This window comes from Meles meles, chromosome 2 (assembly GCF_922984935.1).
Source record: "Meles meles chromosome 2, mMelMel3.1 paternal haplotype, whole genome shotgun sequence".
NCBI classification, from domain to species: domain Eukaryota; kingdom Metazoa; phylum Chordata; class Mammalia; order Carnivora; family Mustelidae; genus Meles; species Meles meles.
In genome coordinates, this window is record NC_060067.1 from 175,481,223 (window position 1) to 175,507,758 (window position 26,536).

Genomic DNA, 26,536 nt, shown 5'->3' on the forward strand with positions numbered 1-26,536 from the left:
GAAAGCAGTTGGGTAAATAATAAGATGTCTTATAGAGCTTAGTAGGCATTTAGACCATGCTTTTGTTGTACATCTTATTTCATCATTGACTCCTTTGAGTAGTAATTTTTTACCCACAAAGTGCTTTTCATCCTGATAAAATTTTCAAGATACTTTTTCCCTCCACTCCATTTTTGAATCTGCAGATTTGCTGAGACATCTTTATACATTCAATATGACATAGACGTACAGCTTGAATCTATAGAATCCTACCTTAGGAATATTAATAAATGTTGAGGAAGGATGTTTTCTAACTATTCTCTATTCTTTTCCATGGGTTTGTCTAAAACATGTGTATTAGATTTCTGATATTTTAGCATTTGGAAAGGACTTGCTTAGTTAGTCAGGGGCAGGTTTGAGCTTGGAATTTATTTCTGGATATTTGCTTTGTGAACTCACTTGTTACGTGTTGGATTTCTTCTTGTGACAACTTTGCACCTGTTTCTTTTTTCTTTTACTTTAAACTTTCTGTCTTGCTCCCTGTTCACTGTTATGAAGAGAAAAAATGTCTACATAAGTCTTGCAAGTCAGATTTGTAACAGAATCAGCCATATCTGTAACTTTTGTGCTTCATAGCCAGTAATATGCCCTGGTATAGAAGTGGGAGAAGAAAGGGACAGGGATTTTCCAAAGGACCAAGCCTTATTTAATTTTAATTCCAGGTAACATACAGTGTTCTATCAGTTTCAGCTGTATAATATAGTATTCAGCACTTCCATACATCACCCTGTGCTCATCACAAGTGCACTCCTTAATCCGCATCACCTATTTTAACCCATCCCCCCAACCTACTTCCCCTCTGGTAACCATCAGTCTGTTTTCTATAATTAAGAGTTTGTCTCTCTCTCTCTCTCTCTCTCATTTCTTCCCTTTGCTTGTTTTGTTTGTAAAATTCCACGTATGAGTGAAATCATATGGTATCTAACTGACTTAGCATTATACTCTCTAGCTCCATCCGTGTTGTTGCAGATGGCAAGATTTCATTCTTTTTATGGCTGAGTAATATTCCGTGTGTGTGTGTGTGTGTGTGTATGTGTGTGTGTGTGTGTGTGTGTGTGTGTATGACCTTTATTTACTAGTTTAATAGGACACTTGGGCTGTTTCCATATCTTGGCTATTGTAAACAATGCTGCTATAAACATAAGGGTAAATGTATCCTTTTGCATTAGTGTTTTTGTATTCTTTGGGTAAATACCCAGTAGTGTGATTGCTGGATCATAAGGTAGTTCTGTTTTTAACTTTTTGAGGATACTCCATACTGTTTTCCATAGTGGCTGTACCCGTTTGCATGCCCACCAGCAGTGTAATCCCACATCCTCATCAACACGTATTATTTCCTATATTGTTAATTTTAGACATTCTGATAGGTGTGAGATGATATCATTGTAGTTTCGATTTGCGTTTTCCTGGTGATCAGTGATGATGAACATCTTTTCATGTGTCTGTTAGGGCAGAGCCTTCTTAAATAAAATAATCCGTGTACCTATCTGGGTCTATAGAGCAATCTGAGATATTCTATCATGTGAGAGTTGTGGCTCTTCAATTCTCTCTCCTTAGAAAAGCGTGATTTTGAGATTATATAATTTCACATTCAATTACTATATGAAAACAATTACAGCTTTTTTGGGTGGTACAAGTGAGAGCACAATTTGTGCTGCATCTGTATTTCAAAGGAAGTATTTAATTAGGAATTAATCTAATCTAATCAAGTCATGATCTCAGGGTTGTGAAATTGAGCCCTGTGTTGGGCTCGGTGCTGGGGATATAGTCTGGTTAAGATTCTCTCTCTGCTCTGTGCTCACACTTGCTCTCTCTTCCTCTAAAAAAGAAATATTTGAGGGGCGCCTGGGTGGCTCAGTGGTTTAGGCTGCTGCCTTCGGCTCAGGTCATGATCTCAGGGTCCTGGGATCGAGTCCTGCATCGGGCTCTCTGCTCGGCGGGGAGCCTGCTTCCCTCTCACTCTCTCTGCCTGCCTCTCTGCCTACTTGTATCTCTCTCTGTCAAATAAATAAATAAAATCTTTAAAAAATAAATAAATAAATAAATAAATAAAAAAGAAATATTTGAGAGTAATTATTTTTCTTTATGTATATTGTAATTAATAGATAGGATAGTAAAGATTTTTACTGAAAGTTTTAAATGATACCATTATACCTAATGGAAATTTTTATTTTTTATTTTATTTAAGCTCAATTAATTAACATAGTGTATTATTAGTTTCAGAGGTTGAGTTCAGTGATTCATCAGTTGCATATAACACCCAGTGCTCATTACACCCCTTGCCCTCCTTAATGTCCATCACCCAGTTACCCCATCTCCCTCCTCCCTTCCCTCTAGCAACCCTCAGTCTGTTTCTTATGGTTTTCTTACAGTTTGGCTCCCTCTCTGATTTCATCTTGTTTTATTTTTCCCTCCCTTCCCTTATGCTCCTCTGCTTTGTTTCTTAGATTCCACATATGAGTTAGATCATACAATTGTCTTTCTCCGAGTCACTTTGCTTAGCTTAATACTCTCTAGTTCCATCCACATCATTACAAATGGCAAGATTTCATTTTTTTAAAGATTTTATTTATTTATAATAAATTATTTTATTATATTATATTATTATATATTTATATATTATATATTTATAATAAATAAATAATAAAATAATTATTATTATATTTATATATTTAATAAATTAATTAATTTAATTTAAATAATTTAATTAAAAATAAATTAAATAATTAATTAAATATATAAATATATTTATATATTTATATTTATTATAATAAAATAATAAAATAAAATCTTTAAAAAAATGAAATCTTGCCATTTGTAATGACGTGGATGGAACTAGAGCAGGGGACCTGCTTCCCCTTCTCTCTCTGTCTTTCTCTCTGCCTGCTTGTGATCTCTCTCGTTCAAATAAATAAATAAAATCTTTAGTATTTTTTCTTTTTTTAGATTTTTATTTATTTATTTGACAGACAGAGATCACAAGTAGGCAGAGAGGCAGACAGAGAGAGAGGAGGAAGCAGGCTCCCCACCGAGCAGAGAGCCCGATGTGGGGATTCTGAATAACTAACTGACTTTTGAAAACAGATTATGCCCTATGTTCTTTTAACCTTGTTACCTGTACCCACTACCCTATTTTCCAAACTCACCTATTAGTTTAGGTTATATATATATAGCATATGAATGCTATATATATAGAGAGAAAGAGATTTTATTTATTTGACAGAAAGAGACACAGTGAGAGAGGAAACACAAGCAGGGGAAGTGGGAGATAGAGAAGCAGGCTTCCCACCAAGCAGGGAGCCCAATGGGGGGCTCGATCCCGGGACCCTGGGATCATGACCTGAGCCGAAGGCAGACATTTCAGGACTGAGCCACCCAGGCGCCCCTTCTTTTTTTGTCTCCAAAAACCCTTGGACTTTTGATAAACCTTCTTTGATTAATTATAGTCAAATTTGTGCTTAGCTCTTCCTTCTCAGATTATATGGAGATTGAATTGTGAGTGTATTTTTCTCTTATAGGCTATTTTACATAAGAAATTTTAATCTGGTTTCAAAATAATTCCTTAGGTAATCTTCCATTAACGTCTAATAAAATTAAAAAATTTTCAAATGCAAGATACAGTCGATTTCAGATAACTGAGTTCAACTTAAGCTTATACCTGTATTTTTCTAGTCAAGATCCGCTTATTATTTTTCTCTGCCTACCTGACTTGGATTCACTAAGACCAGTTATACAGTACTCTATTAACCTGAGACATTTTCTTTTTTTTTTTAAAGATTTTATTTATTTATTTGATAGTGAGAGAGAGAGATCACAAGTAGTCAGAGAGGCAGGCAGAGAGAAACAGGCTCCCTGCCTGTCAGGACCCTGAAATCATGACCTGAGCCGAAGGCAGCGGCTTAACCCACTGAGCCACCCAGGCGCCCCAACCTGAGACATTTTCTGTAGAGTTGTTTTTTTCAAACTTTGTATGGAAAAGACCAACTTTTGTTCATTTCTTAAAAATTTCCATTCCCCCATGGACCGATAATTATATAAAATGCATAAAAGTAACTATTACAAAAAGGAAAGGCCCCCAGCAGCAAAAAATATATAGTATAAGATCCCTGGTCATGTGCCTAAATGTCGTGACAGTGTCAAATTATCATAGTTTCTAAATGCTTACTCTTCTGTGCTTATTTTGTCACAGACTGGCTTGTTCTGGGAACCACACTTGGAGAGTAGCATTGTTCTAGAACAGCAGTTCTCAGATTTTTTGGTCCCATAACCCCTTACACTCTTAGAGTTTGACGACTCTAAAAACCTTTTGTTTACATGGGTTGTATCTATTACTATTTATTTTAATTTGGAAATTAAAACTAAGAAAATTTAAAAATAAATTAGTAAATTAAAAATTTACTAATTCATTTAAAAATAATCTATTATATGTTGTCAGTGTATTTTTATGAAAAATATTTTCTCAAAGATACTGAGAAGAATAGTATTTTACATCATTGCAAATCTCTTTAATGACTGGCTAGATACTAGATTCTTGTATCTGCTTCTACATTCAATCTGTTAAAATTTGTTGTTTTGGTTTAACTATATGAAGATAATCTGACCTCAGATCTGCTTCTACATTCAATCTGTTAAAATTTGTTGTTTTGGTTTAACTATATGAAGATAATCTGACCTCAGACAGAGGTGTAGTTGAAAAATACAGAGGTGTAGTTGAAAATACTGTATCTTAATAAACTTTTTAGGTAATGTGTGTATATTTCTTTGATACTACACCAAAAATCAATAAGTGGTGGGTTAGTTGGAATATGGAATCTGAAATCATATCCATAAACTTTTTGTACTTTGTTACATTGGACTCCATTGGTTCTGTCTTGCACTTTGAATGAATCTTTTACCTTTCATGATTTTATAACATTACATATTGGCCATTTAAAAAATAGTGGTTTGGGGTGCCTGGATGGCTCAGTTGGTTAATTGTCTGACTTTCACTCAGGCCATAATCTTAGGGTCCTGGGATTGACCTCTGCCTTCCCATGGGCCTCTGCATTAAGCAGAGAGTATGCTTGTCTCCCCTCCCCCTGTACCCTCTTCCTCCCATGCAGCCCCACTCCCTTTTCTCTTTCCCTCTCTCTAATAAGTAAATAAATAAAATCTTAAAAAATTAAAAAAAAAATACTGGCTTTAATAAGTGAGACGTATCTTCCAAATGTTGACACATTCTTCTGTAGATCTTTTTTCTTTAGATTGAGAGTGTGCATAGGAGCCAGGGGGAGGAGCAGAGGAAGAGATAATCTTAAGCAAGGCTCTGATCTCACCATCCTGAGATCATGACGTGACCTTAGCTGAAATCAGGAGTTGGGCATTTAATCGACTGGCCACCCAGGAGGGCCCCATCCTCTCACCATATATATTTATATATATGTGGTATATATACATATATATATATATTTTTTTTTTTTTTTTTAGCTTTTATTTATTTATTTGACAGAGACACAGTGAGAGAGGGAACATAAGCAGGGGGAGTGGGAGAGCGAGAAGCAGGCTTCCTGCCAAGCAGTGAGGCTGATGCGGGACTTGATCCCAGAACCCTGGGATCATGACCTGAACCAAAGGCAGACGCTTGACAACTGAGCCACCCTGGTGCCCCTTCTATAGATATTTTTTTAAATCACATTAGTCTATAAGACCAGTTATTTCATCAGAAAATTCTTGGATTATTGGGAAGTTGGAAGACTCAGATTTTCCAAAATTCTAATTTTTGCTTGAAAGATCAAATTTTGTCATTGGCAACAAATACTGTCAGTTGATTTCATTGAAATAGCAAACTTGCTTTGTTCATTTTAAAGGAAATACCTGCCAAATGCTCGAGTTCAAGTAACCATAGTTTTTCTGTCAGTCGTTCTTTCCAATAAAAATGATGAAAAAGTGACCAGTAATCTTGCAACTCTGTCAGTCATACAAGTACTTTTCCTCAAGATAACTGTCACCCTTCAGTAAACAAAAGTGCTTTATGCATACCTCCCATTTCATCATGCAGAATATTAAAAAGATAGTGTCCAGAGGTTGAAATTTACTGAAATTAATCATTTTACCACTTCATCAAGGACTTTAAATAAAAGTGCCTTTTTGTTTTAACTGCCAGTGTATAGTTGTATAAGATCCCTGATCATGTGCCTAAATGTCATGATAATGTCAAATTATCATAGTTTCTAAGTGCTTACTCTTCTGTGTAACTAGAATGTGATACTAGTATAGTTTGGTGTCGCTCACTGTCTTTATTTGTGCTAACATCCCAGTAGTCTTACTCACCATTGTTTTTGCAGTATTTTTTTTTTTAAGATTTTATTTATTTATTTGACAGAGAGAGAGATCACAAGTAGGCAGAGAGGCAGGCAGAGAGAGAGGAGGAAGCAGGCTCCCCGCTGAGCAGAGAGCCCGATGCGGGGCTCGATCCCAGGACCCTGAGATCATGACCTGAGCCGAAGGCAGAGGCTCAATCCACCGAGCCACCCAGGCGCCCCTGTTTTTGCAGTATTAAGTGCAAATGCCACCACACTGAAAAGACAGTAGCATCTTGGTATTATTATAAAGATAGTTTTGACCTCACAGGATCCCTGAAAGAGTCAGTGGCCTCTTCTCCACCCTTGAGTATGTATAGTCCACTTTTATATAGCCAGAAAAGCAATTTGACTAGCACTTTTAAAGTCCAAGAAAATATGTTATAAATATTTTTTAAAGATTATATTTGAGAGAGAGCGCACGCGGACATGAGCACCCACGAGCTAGGGAACAGGGGTGAGGGGTGGGCGGCAGAGAGAGAGAAGCAGACTCCCGGCTGAACAAGGAGCGCACCATGGGGCTTGATCCCAGGACTCTGGGATCATGACCTGAGGCCAAAGGTAGACACTTAACCGATTAAGCCACCCAGGCACCCCTGTTACACACTTTTTGAAGAAAAAATTATTTATTCCCAGATTTGTTTGTAAAAAGGTTTGAGACAAGGAAAAATAAGTTGGGTAACCAAGGTAACAAATCTGATAATTAGCAGAATTTCTGATTTTCTTTCTCTTAAAACTTGCTGGACAAATTTTAATCATTTGGGAGTGATTTTTTTTACAGTAACTCTTAGTTGTGTAATTGGCAGGTGTTGGATTATATCTTTGGACAATCCAAAGCATATGAGTTTTAATAGGAGTAATGCCAGGGAATCTGGCCATAGGTTCATCTTTTTGGCAGAGTATATGTGGATGCTTATGTTCTGAAATGGTTAATAAGAATTTTTGCTTGCAGGTGCCCGGGAATATCACGTCCAGTTTTTTAGCAACCAGCCAGAGAGGGCATGGGTTCATGAAAAGCGAGTACGAGAGTACAAAGGTCACAAACAGTATGAAGAATTATTGGCTGAAGCAACCAAACAAGCCAGCAATCACTCTGAGAAACAAAAGGTATCTGACAACATACTAATATTACCAATTGAATATGGTTTTTAGAGGACTTAATTTAGTAGAAGTTTTCATACTTGAATTTGGAGAGTTGTTAGAATGATGTTATTTTAACCTAAGTTCAGCTGTATTTATTTATTTAAAAGATTTTACTTATTTATTTAACAGAGAGAGAGATCACAAGTAGGTAGAGAGGCAGACAGAGAAGGGGGGAAGCAGGCTTTCTGCTGAGCAGAGAGCCCGATGCGGGGCTCGATCCCAGGACCCTGGGATCATGACCTGAGCTGAAGGCAGAGGCTTTAACCCACTGAGCCACCCAGACACCCCCAAGTTCAGTTTTAATAATGTATTGTATGCCAGTAGGTTTTGTATTTCATATAAACAACATTAAAATACTATTAAAAACTTGAAGTCTGCTTAATACAGTATTGGATTCTATTTTTGAATTAGTGTACATAAGAGTAGTAGCTGCTAGTGATATGCAGATTTTGCTAGGGAGTTCTATTCTTTCTCCTATTTCATTATCTTTATATGATTCCCTTTATTCTTATCTAGTAAAATTTGTTTTGTGAAAGTGAAGTTTCTAAAATATTTAGTGAGCACCTACTGTGAGACAGGCACTGTTTTAAGCATTTTGTGTATATTAATTCATTTAATCTTTATAACAACTTAAGTGGGATAGATACCATTATTCCTATTTCTGAAGATGAAGAAATTAGGCACAGCTTAAGTAACTTGTTCAACCAAGGACACACTTAGTGATGGAACCAAGAAATATGTTTGTGGTGGTGGATATTTTAGAATTATAACAGCAACTCCTGATAATCTATCTGGTTGACGTTTTTAAACTCAACTAATTTTAGGGTGGGTCTCTTGTGATACAGAAATTTGTCATATTTTTACTCTTTAAAAGCTAAATTTCATCACACAGGATTTTGATTAATTTTATCAGACAACATTTTATAGATTTATAAATCAGCATTTCACATATACCATCCCTTCTCATAGTTTCATTAGCTAATTTTTGGCTACCTCAGTCTAACGCCCTAGATAATTCCTGATGGCTTTGGTCATCTTGCATACTTTCATTCAAAGTTTTCTTATCTGTCTTGCCAACTCAAAGTCTTTTGAGCAACAGTGAAGGAGACCTATGGAAACTGGTTCGGGTTTATTTTTTCTCTCATATATTCTTTCTTTCCAATGTCTTATCAACTTTCATTTGTTCCTCTGGGCTCTCTCCTTTCTCTGCGTTCTGCCCCTGTTTGCATTATGGTACAAACTACCAGCACAGCTTCAAGTACTGACTCTGCCATTTGCTTTGTTGTGATCTCTGTAGCACCCCAGAGCCTTAGGATGTCATTTTTAATGTTAGTGTTTCATTGACCACTGAAAGTAATCATTCTGCAATCTCTCTTCCCTTTCCCTCATTGCTGGCTTTTTATGAATGTAATGTGAGAAGGGACAGCTCCCTCTTTGAGGAACTTGTCCAGAAGAGTGGTCAACAAAAAAGGAAATATGAGAGAGAGTAGACCTGCATGTCATCTGATAGTAATACTGACTTATCAAAGGTAGGGAGTTAGAGCATTTCATGTATTTGACTGAAGAACCCGAATATATTGATTTATGTTACCTGGAAAGATGTCAGGATCACGTGGGAAATATGTATTGGTATAAATGTACCAATTAGATTGAAAGGTATCCAATAATACCTGTCTTTTATCTGCCTGGGTCTTTTTTTAGATTCGGAAACCCCGACCTCAGAGAGAACGTGCTCAGTGGGACATTGGTATCGCCCATGCAGAGAAGGCACTAAAAATGACTCGAGAGGAAAGAATAGAACAGTATACTTTTATCTATATTGATAAACAGCCTGAGGAGGCTTTGTCCCAAGCAAAGAAGAATGTTGCCTCCAAAGCTGAAGTTAAGAAAACCCGAAGACCAAGGTCAGTGCTGAATACTCAGCCGGAACAGACCAATGCGGGTGAAGTGGCCTCCTCACTCTCAAGTACTGAAATTCGGAGACAGAGCCAGAGGCGGCACACGAGTGTGGAAGAGGAAGAACCACCTCCTGTTAAAATAGCCTGGAAAACGGCCGCCGCAAGGAAATCTTTACCAGCTTCCATTACAATGCACAAAGGGAGCCTGGATTTGCAGAAGTGTAACATGTCTCCAGTTGTGAAGATTGAACAAGTGTTTGCTCTTCAGAATGCTACAGGAGATGGGAAATTTATTGATCAGTTTGTTTATTCGACAAAGGTACCTCCTTTCTTCATGGGTGTTTTGGGGGAACATTATTTAATAAGTCTTCAACCTTGGTATTTAAAAAGAAACCTCATAAACAACACAAGGTCATAATTTAAATACCTTTTACCACTGCATTTGAAATGTACGGTTAGTTTACTGTGTCTAACGGGGCAAAAAAAGGCAGAAAGACTGTGTTTTCCTTTGTTTTTCCCCCTCTTTTGTAATATTCCATCTGTACTAGATTAATCTTGAGCTGTGCAGCCAAAATTGAGCTTAGTTCCGTAAAGTTGTGGAAAAAAACTTGGCAGTTTGCCTGTTTGTAGCTTGTATAGTTAGTTTTTCTTAGCCGCAAAGTGTGCTTCTTATTACATTATTTTTCTCAGTTACTGAATTAACCACTATACTAGTTATACCTGCTGATCTATTTGGTTGCACCAGCAATTTTGTTAGGCTCATGTTGGCTTGGGAGAGCTAATGCGTTTTAGAGAAATTCCAGAACTGTGTTTGTTCTGTAACAATTAACTGTGGTGATAGCGTAGGTAATGGGTAAAAATACCTCTTCAAATTGAATACCTCCATCAGCCAGTCCTGAACCTCCATTTAGGGCACTTATATTTTAGCTTTTAGACTTTAAAATTGTGTGATAACATTTGTAATGTTTATTCCATGTACTTCTTCACTGTCCTCCAAACCCTTACCACAGTTGTAGGCTTATGAATTCACTTTAGCGGCACCTCATGGGTGTGTGCTTTTAAAAAACTCTGTTTATTTCCTAACATTGTCATGTGCACCTGAAAATAATTAAATGTAAGTATGCCTCATCAGTGCTATATTTTCCCAAGTTTTTATCTAAATTCCAGGTATTTAACATACAGTATAATATTAGTTTCAGGTGCAGAATTTAGTGATTAAACACTGACATATGACACCCGGTGCTCAAGTGATAATATTTTACTAGAGAGAAGTATAAGGATTCTCTGTTAATTTGTTTCTGACTGTAGGTTCAACTGATTTCAGTAAGACTAAACTACTTGGAAAGACTTAAGTTACAGTCTGCACTTGGTTCTGCTGACAGCTTGGAATAGCAAAGGAATACCTTTCTACTTATTTTTAATGCAGATTGGCTTCATTCTTGGAGCTAGTTTTTATCTGCATTTGGATATACAAATCGGACTTTATCACCGTGCTCCAAAGAGTGCTATTTAAATGAAATTGGGGATAAAGTTGTCTTATTTATTTATTTATTCATTTATTTAAATTTCTAAAAAAGAGTTATTTATTAGAGAGCACTCCCCACACAGGAGGGGTTTGCAGGCAGGGGCAGAGGGAGAGAGAGAATCTCAAGCCGAATCTCCACCTAGTATGGGGGGTGGGTGGGGGACTCAGTCTCATGACCCTGAGATCATGACCTGAACCAAAATCAAGAGTTGGAGGCTTAACTGCCTGAGCCACCCATGCATCCCCAAACTGATCTTTTTAAAATGAAGACCTTAAAAATGCATATATTTGCAAACCACTCCTTTATTTCATTGTGTTAAAAATACCTAAAATGAGACAGCTGTAATTATAGCTGCCTTCTATCTGCTCCAAATTGCTTATTGGGTACACATTTTGGTCATCAAGAATGTTAGATTTCTGTATCTAAGGATATTCTTGTCTTTTTTTTTATTTTAAAATTTTATTTCTTTATTTGACAGAAAGCTATAGAGAGCACAAGTAGGCAGAGAAGCAGGCTTTTCGCTGAGCAGGGAGTCTGATGTGGGACTCAGTCCTAGGACCCCAGGATCATGACCTGAGCCAAAGGCAGCCGTTTTAACTGACTGAGCCACCCAGGCGCCCTTATATTCTTGTCTTTTGAGACATGTTGACATTTTCAATTGGAGAAAGACAACTATCATATGATCTCCCTGATATGAGGAAGAGGAGATGCAACGTGGAGGGTTTGAGGGGGTAGGAAAAGAATAAATGAAACAAGATGGGATCGGGAAGGAGACAAACCATAAGAGACTCTTAATCTCACAAAACAAACTGAGGGTTGCGGGGGTGGGGGGTGGTGGTTTGTGTAGGAAGAGGGTACTGGGGTTGTGGACATTGGGGAGGGAATATGCTATGGTGAGTGTTATGAAGTGTGTAAACCTGGCGATTCACAGACCTGTACCCCTGGGGCTAATGATACATTATATGTTTATAAAAAAAGTATTTTAAAAAAATCTTAAAAAGTAAAAGAAATGTTGACATTTTGATTTGTGTAGTAAGGCACTTAACCAAATGAAAATGACTCGTTCTTTTCCTGTGATGAGGTAAAGGGAGAGACTATTCAGACAAGAAAACATTTTGGTTTTGACAGAAAACTAGGTGATACAGGTTCAGTTTTTAGTGATATGCCTCATGCGGAATCATTTTTTTTTCCCCTCACATAATCTCATTATACATTTTAGAATACATCCCGATAATTTAATAAAATTGCTCTGGTAATGGCAAAGATGATAACTACAATCAAAGAGTAGGTAAAATTCAAGCAAATCGTGACTATCTTAAGCTGTCTTTGTAAGCCAATTAATGCCATTTGCCTGGTGATCACCTATTTTTAATTTGCCTTATTTTAAAGGGAATTGGTAACAAAACGGAAATAAGTGTCAGGGGACAGGAAAGACTTATAATTTCTACACCAAACCAGAGAAATGAAAAGGCGACTCAGAATATATCATCTCCTGAAGCAACATCTGGTCCTACAGGTGAGTAAGGAATGAAGAGTATATAGATCCATTTTAAGAGGTCATAGTTCTGTTTTGCTATAACATGGTAGCTGTGTTCCTAAGAAACTTTGAGTTATCAAAATCAAATTATATTTTAAAAAATTAAGTTATGAAAGCAATTATTTCATTAGGGAAGAATAGGGGCTGGGGAGCTTTATTCATAGTAAGTTATTTTTCCTACAGGAGTTTAAGTTAATAAGAAGGTTCTGTAATTAAAAGAGTATAGTTATAAAATCTGTACACATCTGAGTAAATGCACCATCTGATTTTCTCTCTGCATGAAAATGATAGCTTTACTTTTCTAGCACTATTAACACATTCTTACCATTTCATTCTTAATCTTTTATTAGAAACTAATTGACAGATGCCCATGCTGTTTTTATTATTTTTAGGTGTAGTAGATGTTAGTAAATAGGGGACTAGGGCCTAACTCTCCTATTATAATTCTGTTCTCTGATTAACAGATACCATGAATAGAAAATCAAACCATATTATTCTTGTTTAAAAGAGAAATGCCTATATTTAGTAAGGTTGTACCTTTGGTCAAAGTCATTTTTTTTTAGGGACTGACATACTAAATATCTTACTTTTAACTGAGTTTCTGGTTGGTTTGGTTTATATAATAGTATTACTGCTTCCTACAGCCATCAAGAAAAGAGACTGTCAACTGGTTTGGTCATTTGGAATCTTAGTTTAGGAAAAGGGACTTGGTTTCACCTTGTTCTTTTAAAAAAAGTTTGGAATCAAATCAAAGGGACCAAGTAATTTTCTAGAAGGAATAAAATCTTGAGAATTGAGGTAGTAGCCTTGAATCAGTAGTAACTCAGGCAGAATCGTGACTGAGTGGCACAAAGGGGCAAATAGTTTCATAAGGGAAACTTTTGAGTAAGATTCTTATTATTTTAAGAGCTAAAGTAAAAGCAGTCATTGTTCAGGAAAGAATTTCGGCTAGCTTTTCTTTAAAAAAAAAACAAAGATGAGGGGTGCTACATTATAGGGAGAGGTGGTGGCAGGGGAGATGGGGCATGTTTTGGATGGGGCATGCAAAACATTATGCCTTTATCCAAATTTGAATTGGGAAGGGAAGCTGCGTTAAAGTAAGGAGAGAGTAGCAGAGTCCAGAACCAGATTTGCAACTTGTATCAGTTCACAATACTGTATAAAAAAATGAAATTATGATGTTAAAGAAATGAGTAAGTGGACTTAAAAGATTTTGCATTAATTAACCATAATTGAAAACATCTGTTCCTTCTTTGAAGATTTAAAGAATTTTTTGGCCTCAGCTCTCCATAGTCAGGTACATCAATTTTGCTATCCTTTCTTTACACTAAACTGTTGTAATTTGTCTGGTTTAAGTGTTATACTTAGCCTAGGGGGATCTCTATTTAAATATCTACATTCTCCTATTTAGGGAGAAAGTAAACTATATTAGATTGATCTTAAATATTACACCTTTTTTTTTTAATATTCTATTTATTTATTTGATAGAGAGAGAGATCACAAGCAGGCAGAGAGGCAGGCAGAGACAGAGAGGGAGGCGGGCTTCTCACCGAGCAGAGAGCCCAATCGTGGGGCTCAATCCCAGGACCCTGAGATCATGACCCAAGCCAAAGGCTAAGGCTTTAACCCACTGAGCCACCCAGGCGCCCAGAACATTTTCTTTTCATGTAGTCTTTTCGCTGTAAGATTAAAGTTTTGCTATAAAAAAAATTTTTTTTAAGTGAAAGGTAAAGCGGAAGGTTCTAATTCTTTATATCTGGAATAAGCGCAGGTCTTTCTTTAGGCAGGTGCTATATTTAGGTTGTAAATTAATGAGCGCTCTAAAGCTTTGACATTGGTTTAAATTTGGTTACCAGCTGTGGTTGATGAGCATATTTTGCCTTTTTAAATGACCATTTTGCTTCTTGTGGAAATAACTTCAGTAGTTGAAAAGTGAGAGAAAAGACTTATCTCCCTTCAGAAACCAGTTGTATCATCATCTCAGTTGGTGTTAACTGCTAGGCAGAATTCTTGAGCCTTTTCTTAGTAAATTTAGGGGGCACATAGAGTGTGTGGTACTGCTAATTTCTCGATGTGAAGAATTGTATTTGCCTTTATACTAGATTTCTAAACTGTTATCCAGAGATGGTCACCTCCTCTCTCTCAGGACACAAATGTAGTACTTTTTCGTGGTTTTAATATGGTAGATTTTATGTGTTCTTTTAGTAGCTTTCAGAACAATTAAAAGAAGTCGTGTTGCTTTATTTTCTATAAGATAGTAAATCAAATAACCATCTGTACTTAATGGAACAGTTATGTTGTCATCCTCAAAACAAGTGAAATTATTTTGTTTTAAGCAGGTCTATTTTCATTTTCCTCTTTCCTGATAGGTACTTGAATATTGATGATTATACTAAAGTCTGGATTTCTGGGATACTCAGGTGTCTGTGAGGGTAGGATATCTGTCGTCTTAGTGAATGTTTCCATCAGTGTAAGCAGCAGAGTGAGGATGAAGGAAGGAGCCAACACCTTCATTTGTGAATTTTCTGCTAGAAATTAACACAGCTCAGGAACAATACATTAGTATCAGACTACCTCCTTTTTTCCCCAAAACAGACATAGTCGGATCTCTCTTTGTTTTGGCTTTGAACTAAGGTGAAGGAAACCATTTACACATAGACAAGAACACTGAAACCACAAAATATAACGGTAATAGGGAAGGTTTTATTGAAGTAGCTTCTGCCTGCTTTGGTAAGAGCTTGCTCCCCTGGCAAGGTGTGGAAGGGTGATTATTATGTAGGAAGGACCATGCAGGTGGTCCGAGCACTGAGAAGATGGAGAACAGCTGCACGGCAGGCATCATTCCTTCTCAGGATTCTTGAATGAATCATTCCTGACCTAGCGTTCTTTCCAGTTGTGGTCTTCATTCTAAGTTTTATCCTGTCCAGAGTGGGGTCCATGTGAAGTTATTTTCTTTTTTTCTGTTTACTTCCAAAAAATTTTACTGTTTAAAAAATACTGTTAGTTTCTGTTTTACTATTTAACATGAAAAACCTTGCTAACTTGTTTCGAAAAGTTTTTCATGACTCATTATTTCTAAAGCTTAACAAGTCCCTTGGCATCCAAATTAATGATTTGGTTTTGGCCACATCTTTGTGCCCTTTTCCCCTGTTGTTGTTAATAATATACAGTAGCAAAAATTCATATAGGTACACCACTGTTAAACATTTTACATATAGAGTTAATTTAATTCATTTGTTAAAATGAAAAATATAGTACAGATTGAATTTTATAGTACAGATTGAATTTTTAGTGATTCACAGTTGAAAAACCAAAAGTAAAATAAAACAATTATAAAACAAAGTAATGGATAAGAAAAGCAGGGAATTGGATCAAATCTTAACTAAATGAATGTCAGGTCATCCTTAAATGAGTTTTTGTTTCTTTCTTTAAATCACCTCTTAGGCTCAGTAGAGAAAAAGCAACAGAGAAGATCGATTAGAACTCGTTCTGAATCAGAGAAATCTACCGAGGTTGTGCCAAAGAAGAAGATCAAAAAGGAGCAGGTTGGCTTCCTACATGTAGAGAGTTAAAACATCGTATTTGTAAATGTTCTGGCTTATATGGTATCTTAAAAGAAAGAGAAACTTTCCCCAAACTGGGTTTCCTTTTTCTGGACTATCTTATGCTTCTGTCCTAGTGAGTTCCAGTGCCCAGTTCTAGTACAGCCATCCCTGTGATTCTGCTTCAAGCATTTCACAGAAAATAGGCTTCAGGAGATGGGAAGCCAGTGGTTTAAGATTCTTAAAGAATTCCTCACATATATTTTGAAATTTCTGTTATGAACAAAATGATTTCATGTTTTCATGATTTTTAGTCCCCCCATCCTTTTAAATTTTGATTTTTTGTTTAAGCTGCTGGTATGTATTGTTTTTATTTTTTAAACAAATCAAATTAATTTAACTATGAGAGTTATATTTAAGACACAGATAATCATAGATGGTCTGGTTTTTCTGTTGGTATCACAGATTTTTTGGAATGTTATTTTCCCAGTGGAATGGCACTCACTTGTGATTGGGTTATCAGAAACACCATGTAATAAGTAAAAACCAAAAAAAGGAGGGACATTTGACTCAAGGGTAAACCAGTGTAATCAATGTAGTAATATGCATATTAAATTACCTTTTCAAAGAAATTTTTAGAAACCATTATTCCTTGAAATTAAACTCACAATAAGAATTTTTCCTAACTTTTTAAAGTGGAAGAATATCCATTTTTTTAGCTGCTATTAAACAAAAAGAATTCTGAATAGTATTAGTTCCAGTAAGCTTTATATTTTTAAAACCACTTAATATGGAATTGTGGATTTTCTATTCAAATTATTTCCTTCACAATTGAAACTTCCAAACTTGAAAGGTGATTTTGTGGGTGCTCTATGGTATCTCCAAGCATATAAAACAATTTTCCCAGAATCATTTAAGTAAAATTTAAATAATATACTAATTTGTCATTCATTTACCATAATTAACTTTCATACTTAGGAAATTATATTCCAAAAAATCTTTCTAAGCTCTTACAATCTATAGCATTCACTACCAAAATGAGGTTGTGATTTTTCCAGCTGGTTCCCAAATTCAGTCTGTGACCAGTCAGTTTAAAATTAATTAGCAGAATGAATATAAAAAGTGGGACAAATTGTTAATGCCACTATGTTATAGTTAGTAGTAGAACAATAACAGTGACTGTTTAGAAGATTTTATATTTGTATTACTAATTGTATCTTATAAAAGCGCTTCTGTTGTATGTTTTTTTTACCTGTTGTGAAAAAAAATAAAATTTTTTTAAAAAGCTTAGAACAATCCTTAAATATTTACAAAATGTGTTTCAACATGCATATCTCACCACATCTTAAAGAAACCTAAAATTCAATTCATAGCTAAAACAGGAACTCCTCCAAACAGCATCCTTTCTTTAATTCCAATGGTTCAAGCCTCAAATTACCACGTGTTTTACATATACATTGGCAGAATAACTTCTGATCTCGCTCTCCTAATGTAGGATCAAGACACTGTTCATAAGACACTCAAGAAAGTGCTTTTGCAATATCACAAACTTATTTTCTTAAGTTTGTACTAGCAGCAAAAGTATTGAGCTTCCAGCTGTATGGAACCCTGTAGCACTCTCTACAGAGAGGGTCCTGATTCCCAGCAACTTAGCTGTGAGTGCAGGCGCGGAAGGGTCTTAAAGTGGCGTGAGTTACATTAACCTGAGTATCATAGTAAGTAAAAATTTATCCTAACGTCTTTGGGGCGGGAGGGGTTTATAGCAACATCGGGGCTGGTTGCAGAAACAACCCCTCTCCTGCCTCCCAGACACTGAGGAAAGGATTCCTGTTCTCTTCATATACCAAGGGAATGGTGGGAAAAGTCTTTGCTAGAGAGCATGTGGCTGTGTGTTGTCACTTGGAATTCAGCATAGGCAGCTAGGATTTAAACCCTCCCTGACCTTGAGGCAGAGAAACTTTACCCAGAAGATGGGACGGAGTTCAGATTTCAGATACATTAATCATTCATCACTACTTAGATTGATGGAAGTATTGTTTTTTTCCCTCTGTTAATTAAAAGTGAAAAAAAAAATTCCTTGTTAATGGTATATTTTTCTATCCAAACAGGTTGAAACAGTTCCTCAGGCTACAGTGAAGACTGGATTACAGAAAGGTGAGTTATTATAATGTTGCCTTGCATTTCCTTGATTAAAACCAATTTTTAAGAATTACTTATTTGTACTTCATGTATTTTTGTTTGTCTCTGTAAATCACTGTTGTTGCTCTTCAGTCAAAAATTTGTGTGAAATTGAAGTATTTCCCGGTGTGTGTGTATGTGTGTGTGTGTGTGTTTTAGAGTTGATCTTATTCTGTACCTCCATGTGTAAAGTCTTACTTGTTTTGGTAAATTGGAGAACACCATGTAGACTTGATACTGTTTCTAACTTTTCTCCATAAGATTCTGGGGTTTCACTGGCTTATAAACTAGGGATGTGACGAATCCATTTTTTTTGGTATTCGACTGAATACCGAATAGTAGCTATTAATGTTTGTCAAACATGGACTATGACAAATCAGACAAGACAACCCGATTGAAAAAAATCTTGCCACGTTTGTTTTGACAGTGCTGTAAAATCTTTTTTTTTAATTAAAATGATTTGTAGCATATTTATGGCCATTATTAGATAACCTTATGCAAATCTTATTTGAGATATGCACAAAGTTTAAGAAACCTTAAACTTATATCCGTATTTTCTGTGTGCAATTTGACTACAGTACAAACTCCATAGCATGATTCGTGCGTTTTTGGTGAGATCATTCAAACTGTATTTGATACCTGTAGTTTACTCTGGGCAAATTGCATTATTTAAAAAAAAAAAAAAAAAAAAAAAAAAACACCAGCCTCTCTGCATTCTCGGGGAGAAGTCTGCAGCGATGGTCTCCGTGGAGATCCTCAGCAGAACTGAACAGCCTCTCGGAGGGAACACTGCTTGGCGGAGCTCCAAGAAAAGACATCGCGATCGCTGCGAGATTAGGAGGCCTGATTTCGTTGTGTTTCCACCATTCCACAGGGTCGGCGGACCGGGGAGTGCAGGGCTCTGTCAGATTCAGTGACAGCTCCGTCTCCGCAGCGATTGAGGAAACTGTGGACTGAGATTCCTGTACAATTTCATCCCAGAAACTCCAGACTTGGAGTCTCCATGCAAGATTTCTTTGTCGGCGGCTCGATAAACAGTTTCTTTGTTTTCAATTTTGATTTCGCCAATCATCATTATTGGCATTTTCCTGCCTGGTTTCTTCTTCAAGACTCTGAACAATTGCTTTAACATTCAGATGATTTTTTTTTTTTTTTGGTCTGAGCTGGATGGGTACAGCTTAAATCATGGGTCCAGCCTAAAAACCACCGTTTAACTTACACTGATCAATTTCAACATGGACTGGTTTTTTTTGTTGTTTTTTGTTTTTAAATAAAGCATCATTAATGCACATCTGCAGGGTTTTGCCAAACAGCCCAAACTGTATACATTACAATCATTAAAAGCTCTTATTTTTTTTAATATTAGTGCCGTTATCATGGAGAACAGCATGGCAGCTGTCTTTGGCAGTCTGTCATTTTTCTAGCATTTTCAGAAACTCATCGGAAATGGCGGTACCTGTGTTTTCCCTTCGAAAGCCTCTCAGTACAGCACTCCTGTTCCTCTGTTAAAACTCCTTGTTAATCCAGTGATCTTTTAGGCCAAGGAAATACTTTGTGGTGGTGTTCTGGGTCCACACACCAGCAATGAAGGAGATAGATTTGTGTACTTGTGTTTTTTAATCAGCGTTAACATGGGCAGGCACCCTCATTTATAGATGTAAGGAAACATTCAGTGAAAAAACTTGTAGAATGGGATGTGATAACAAGGTTCCAGTAATCTGAGCAGTCTAAAGAGGCCCACATCCTCCACCACAGAACATGGCTATATTCCAAGTGCTACTCTCACTCAGCCTGTTGCGGATCTTCATGGCCTCAGGAGACTTGTTTCTCCATGGTCTCTTCTGGACTGCACACTTCCACCATAGCTTGCTGGGCTGATCTAGATGTCTGTTTGTTGTATGGAAATTTTGGGGGAAAAAAATCCAAAACACAAACTGTGGGTTGAAATATTAACCGTCTCCTTGGTTCCCTGGTATTCACCGTGCCTGATCTGCACATTTCATCGTGGCTGTTTCTGTATAGCCTATACTGCATTAGCCCAAGAGATTGTTGCTTTGTAACTTTTTGCACTATTGTTTTGGCTGGATTTGTATTACACACAGTTTTAAAAAAAATTCCACACTCTTCTCTGCCTTTTTTTTTTTTTTTTTTTTCATATTTATTCCTTCCCGCACAAATTCCACATAGAGGCCTCTCATCCAGCTCTTCGTGATTTGGCTGCACTTGAACATTGATTGTCCATTACAACCCTCAGCAATGTGCCTCCTAGATGGCATGACATATGTAGATGTGCTGCAGCACTTGTTAATGGTCACAATAAATGCCACTTCACCAAGGAAGTCTCAGATGAACAATTATGAACATCCAAAATTTATTCGGGGGGCAATAATCAACTGAATTGCAAAATTCGGGGGAAAATGGCACTATCCGTGTACGAATCGAATACAAATCAAAGATTTGTCACATCCCTAATAAAAACAAGATGGAGATGTCTCTGCGACCATATTTGTAAGCTACACAGTGTGTTGGGTTTTATGTCTTCCCCCTCCAAATTGAATGGTTCCTTGGATTGCTCCAAATCAAGCGGCTGTCCTGTAGTTTTGATAGAATTGGTTTTTAGCTTGGAACTTAGGCTCTGTTGACTGAAAATAGCTTTAGAGCAGGAGCACTGAATTAAATGTTTTAATAGAGCGGTTGTAAATTAAATCACTCACTATCAGGAAGGTCAGAAGCTTCTGAAGTTTTGACTCGTGACTTCAGCGTTACAAAGAGAGCTGTGCTTTTTCCACACTACAGATGAGTTTGGGGAAAGAAATAATCTCCCACAAACAAAAATGAAAACAACAAACCTTAAGCACTATTTTAGGATTAATTTCAGTATGTTGTATTAAGGTGCCAGCGAGATTTCAGATTCCTGTAAACCTCTAAAGAAAAGGAGTCGCGCCTCAACTGACGTAGAAATGACTAGCTCAGCGTACAGAGACACCTCTGACTCCGATTCCAGAGGACTGAGTGACCTGCAGGTAAGTATGTTCAAGGCTCGGGGCACCTTGCTCTCTTTTGCTTTGCAAGATGTACAAAATGCTTTGCCTGACTTATTTGGGGGAGGCTGTGGAATTTTTTTAAATACTCAGGGAATGAATCATTTTGGTTATCTTGTAATTTACGAATGTCTTAATTTTGCTGATCTCTTATGTAACAAACAGTTTCTGTGTTTTTAAATTTCAACTACTGTTTCTCTCAAAACATCAGGCAAATGGTATCCAGGGGTTTTAGAAAGAAAGGAAAAAAAAAGAGGTGTCAAGGTTTATTTGAGCAAATCTTGGTAGGATTTTCATAGCACCTCACTTGAAGGAAATTTTTCATTTTTCTTACAAAGTGTTATGTTTTCCATATAGGTAGGCTTTGGAAAGCAAGCAGATAGTCCTTCTGCTACTGCAGATGTAGATGTTTCTGATGTGCAGTCCGTGGATTCAAGTTTGTCAAGAAGAGGCGTTGGAGTCAGTAAGAAGGACACTGTGTGTCAGGTAGGCCAGCGACGGATGCTCGAAATAATTGCTATAACAGTCCGCCAGTAATATACTTGTCCTTCAGCTGGAGAAAGTAGTATCTTTCTAAATTATATTACTTTAAAGCTATAGGTAAAAGCCATTCTGGCTCTTTTTTGCCCATGTGCCAATCTTCATTGTGATACTCAGTTATTAGAGGTAAATGGGGGATATCTGGCTGGCTCAGTCAGTAGAACATGCAACTCTTGATCCTTGGGTTTGTGAGTTCAAGCCCCATGTTGGGCCTAGAGCTTACTTACCAAAAAAGTAAATGGCAGATGATTTATTTTAAAAAACATTTTCCTAAATTTAAGTTGGTATTACCTCTTGTGACGTATATTTACCCTTTTTGAAAAATACTGCTTTGCCCTGTGAAGAAAGGTTCAAGTAGTGCACATTCCAAAGAAGGAATCATGAAAGATCAAGCATGCCTTTTAAACTTTATACCATATTGGGTCTGGAAATAGTTATCTAATTCAGTGGTTCTTTTTTTTTTTTTTTAATGTATTAAATATAGGAGTCTTCCTATATTTTTATTATTTTTGTCATGATGAGCACTGGATGATGTATGGAATTGTTGAATCACTATATTACACACCTGAAACCAATATAGCATTGTGTTAACTAAGTGGAATTAAAATTAAAACTTTAAAAAAATAAAAATAAAAAATTCAGCGGTTCTTAAAGTGAGGACCAAGGACCAGCAGCACCAGCATTGTCAGGATACTTGATAGAAATGCAAATTCTCGGGCCCCACCGTAGATCTGCTGAATCAGAAACTGGGAGAGGGACACAGTAGTCTGAGTTTTAACAGACCCTACAAGTGATTCTGATGCCTGCTGAAGTTTAAGAACTACTGCCTTTTGCCATATTGCAGATCTGTGAAAGCTCTGGTGACTCTCTGATCCCCTGTGAGGGAGAGTGCTGCAAACACTTTCACCTGGAGTGCCTGGGATTGGCATCACTCCCTGATGGAAAGTTCATCTGTGTGGAATGTAAAACCGGTAAGTTTATTTATTTTGATCAATACGAAAAGACAGGTAGGAAGGAATGTGCCATGCCAGCATCCCCCATGACATCTAGTTCTCTTACCACTGTTATGTAGCTCTCATCCCCCACTCCCACAGGTATTTCAACAAATTAAGACCATTCAGAGATTGGGGTTCCTAAAATCCAAAGAGTGGTTAGCAATATTACTGTCAAATTCCCTCTTACCAGTGCTTATATCGTGAAATCTATCAAATCATTGAGGTGGATTTGTATCAAAACAACTATGCAAAATATGTAGATTGAATTATTTTTTAGATGGGTTTGTGAGTTTTGTGTTAAATAGATTGGGTTAAAGTCTCTTGACTTTAATATTAAAGACTGTAATAAGCATCAATCACAATCTATAACCACAGAGCCTATATTTTTATTGGAAAGGTGGAGCTATTGGAAGTTGTTTTTTGGACATTGGGGGTTTTGGATTCACCATTTTTTCTTATCCCCCACCTCATATAGACTATTGCTGATCAAAACAATTTGTGGAGAAAGTTTAACACTTTACCCAAAGTCAAAAGGCAACGTATAATGAAACTGAGATTTAAGACCGGGAAGTAGCTTAACCCCAGATTCTTTACACTTTATTATTGCCTTCTACTGGACTTGACTAAGTAGGGTGAAGGTTATATTTCATATGTCATATATCCTAACACAGATACATACATACATACACATGGAAAAATTAAGCTGTAAAAGCTGTTTTGAACATATAACTTGTATTTTCCCCTATATAAAATATTATTTATTACATTTAGGCTCTGCAGTAAAATTTTTGAACAGTTTGCCAACTGGCAGCCTCAGGATCAGATTAGCTGCACGTTCTTTTATTTGGCCTTCAAAATGTGTTTTCAGTGTGTGAACATGAATCAGGCACATATTCCAGGTTCCCCACATTCTCTATCTTTCCTTTTTCTAAAACCTATCACTCCACTCACTTAGGTAATCTGCCTGGCCACTTTAAGCACTTAAGTTGCAATCTCTCATATAAACTACTGATAGGAAGGACCATGTTGTGTGGTATTAGAATACTCTGAGGACTTTTCTCCTAACTCTAGAACTCAGCAGAGCAGAATTGTGCCAACAAAGTCTAGATATAATCTACTTTGGCACACATCTATTAGAAAATTTAATAGAGAAATTTTCTTTAAAAACAACGCATAGAGCAAAGTTGGAAGACTTCCTGATATAAAAATTTGCTACAAAGCAAAAATAATGACAATAATCATTTTTTTAATTTGAAAAATAATTTACTACAAAGCTACAATAATTAAAACAATGTGGTATTGGCATGAAGACGGAATTATAAACCAGTGGAATAGAATAAGGAGCCCAGAAATAAACATTCACACATTTGGTCAAATGATTTTTTTTTTTTTTTTAATTTATTTGACAGAGAGAGAGAGATCACAAGTAGACAGAGAGGCAGGCAGAGAGAGAGAGGGAAGCAGGCTCCATGCTGAGCAGAGAGCCCGATGTGGGACTCGATCCCAGGACCCTGAGATCATGACCTGAGCCAAAGGCAGCGGCTTAACCCACTGAGCCACCCAGGCGCCCCTGGTCAAATGATTTTTTGACAAGGGTGCGAAGACCATTCAGTGGGAAAGGACAGTCTTTTCAACAAATGGTGCTGGGAAAACTGGATATCTACATGCAAAAGAATGAAGTTGAAACTTTACCTAACAACAGTGTATAAAAACTAATTCAAATGTATCAAAGACCACAACATATGAGCTAAAACTATAAAAATCTTAGAAGAAAACATAGGGGAAAAACTTCATAACATTGGTTTTGACATTGATTTTCTAGATACAACACCAAAGGCATGGGCAACAAAAGAAAAAATAAACTAGGCTTTATCAAAATTTAAAACTTTGAACACCATTAACAAACTGAAAACGCAGCCCACAAAATGGGAGAAAGTATTGGCAAATCCCATGTCTGAAAAGGGATTAATGTCCGGAATGTGTAAGGAACTACAGTTCAGCAACAAAAAAAACCAAACAACCCAGTTGGGAAAAGGACTTGGATAGACATTTCTTCAAGGAAGATCTACAAATTGGTCAATAAACACATGAAAAAATGTTCAACACCATTAGTAATCAGGGAGATGCAAATTAAAATCACCTGAGATGCCACTTCATACTCACTGCAATGGCTATTATTTAAAAAAAAAAAAAGAACTGTTGGTCAGGATACGGAGAAATTGGAATTTTTGTATGCTGTCAGCAGGAAAGTAACATGGTACAACCTCTGTGGAAAATAGTTTGGCATTCCTCAAAAAAATTAAAACATAGATTTGCTATATGATTCAACAATTCCACTTCTGGGTGTATACCCAAAAGAACTGAAAGTTCTTTTGAGACTCAAACAGATATTTGTACACCCATATTCACTGCAGCATTATTCATAATAGCCAAATGATGGAAATGATCCAAGTGTCCACTGATGAATGAATGGATAGATAAAATGATGTGTGTACATGCCGTAGGATGTTTTTTAAAATGAAATTCTAATACATGCTATAACGTGGATGAGCCTCGAGGAGATGACTGTGGATAAAATAAGGTAGTCAAAGGACAAATATTATGTGATTGCACTTATATGAGTTACCTAGAGTAGTAAAATTTATAGAGACAGAAAGTAGAGCAGTTTTTACCAAGGTGATGTTTTTTGTTATTGTTTTATTTTGTTTGTTTGGAGTTTTTTTTTTTTTAATAGTTTTTACCAAAGAGAAATGGGGAGTTATTGCTTAAATGGGTATAGAAATTCAGGATGGGGTGATGAAAAAATCCTGGAGATAGTGGTGATGGTTGCAAAGTAATGAGTATTTAATTCATGGAACTGTGCATTCAGAAATGGTTAAAACGTTAAATTTTATATTACACATTTTAAACAACAATTTGAAAGACAATTATTTTTTTAATTTTTTAAAAATTGCTTTTGGGGATGCTTGGGTGGCTCAGTCAGGTGAGCATCCCATTCTTGGTTTTGGCTCAGGTCATGATCTCGGTGTTGTGGGATTGAACCCCACGTAGGGCTTCACACTCAGTTCAAAGTCTGCTTGAGATTCTTTCACTTTCCCTCCTTCCTGCCCTTGCCCCTGCAAGCACGCACATGCTCGCTCGCTCTCTTTCTCTCTCTCTCTCTCACACACACACACACACACTCTTTCTCTCTGAAATAAATAAATAAATAAATAAATAAATAAAATCTTTAAAAAATTGCTTTCAATTTACTTATTATTACATGAAAATTACTTTGATACTAATTTGTTATCTTTCTAACAGATTAGGAGTAAAAGTTTCAAGCCATTGTTTAAGATCATTTAGAAAGTTTTCTTCTGTTTATTAAAAGACAGACACTTTGCATGTGGAAAGTATTATAGGATACATGCCTAGTAAGTTCTTATACTATCACTTTTTAAAAATATATATTTATTCATTTACTTATTTATTTGACAGAGATCACAAGTAGGCAGAGAGGCAGGCAGAGGGGTGGGGGAAGCAGGCTCCCTACTGAGCAGAGAGCCTGATGTAGGGCTCCATCCCAGGCCCCTGAGATTGTGATCCGAGCCCAAGGCAGAGGCTTTAACCCACTGAGCCACCCAGGCGCCCCTTATGCTATTACTTACTGTTTAAGACAAATGTGAAAGAAATGGAAAGAAAGCACTTTCATTTGACCTTGTGAAGAAAATGTATAATAATCAAGTTTACTTATTAATTATTATAAATGAAGACCCTGTC

General features: G+C 36.6%; 1 protein-coding gene across 4 annotated transcripts in view; it reads left to right on the plus strand.

Moving 5' to 3' along the window:
* The window catches only part of NSD3 (nuclear receptor binding SET domain protein 3), a 118,519-nt gene that overhangs the window by 57,933 nt on the left and 34,050 nt on the right, over window positions 1-26,536 (plus strand). For 3 of the 4 annotated variants that reach the window (XM_045985094.1, XM_045985104.1, XM_045985112.1), the window contains exons 5-12: window positions 7,330-7,484; window positions 9,222-9,737; window positions 12,334-12,460; window positions 15,926-16,026; window positions 18,132-18,177; window positions 21,094-21,224; window positions 21,600-21,728; window positions 22,627-22,753. In XM_045985094.1, the coding sequence (XP_045841050.1) occupies window positions 7,330-7,484; window positions 9,222-9,737; window positions 12,334-12,460; window positions 15,926-16,026; window positions 18,132-18,177; window positions 21,094-21,224; window positions 21,600-21,728; window positions 22,627-22,753 (1,332 nt within the window). Of the gene's footprint in view, window positions 1-7,329; window positions 7,485-9,221; window positions 9,738-12,333; window positions 12,461-15,925; window positions 16,027-18,131; window positions 18,178-19,075; window positions 20,695-21,093; window positions 21,225-21,599; window positions 21,729-22,626; window positions 22,754-26,536 lie in introns of those variants that run through there. The other variant, XM_045985122.1, reaches the window with a different exon arrangement.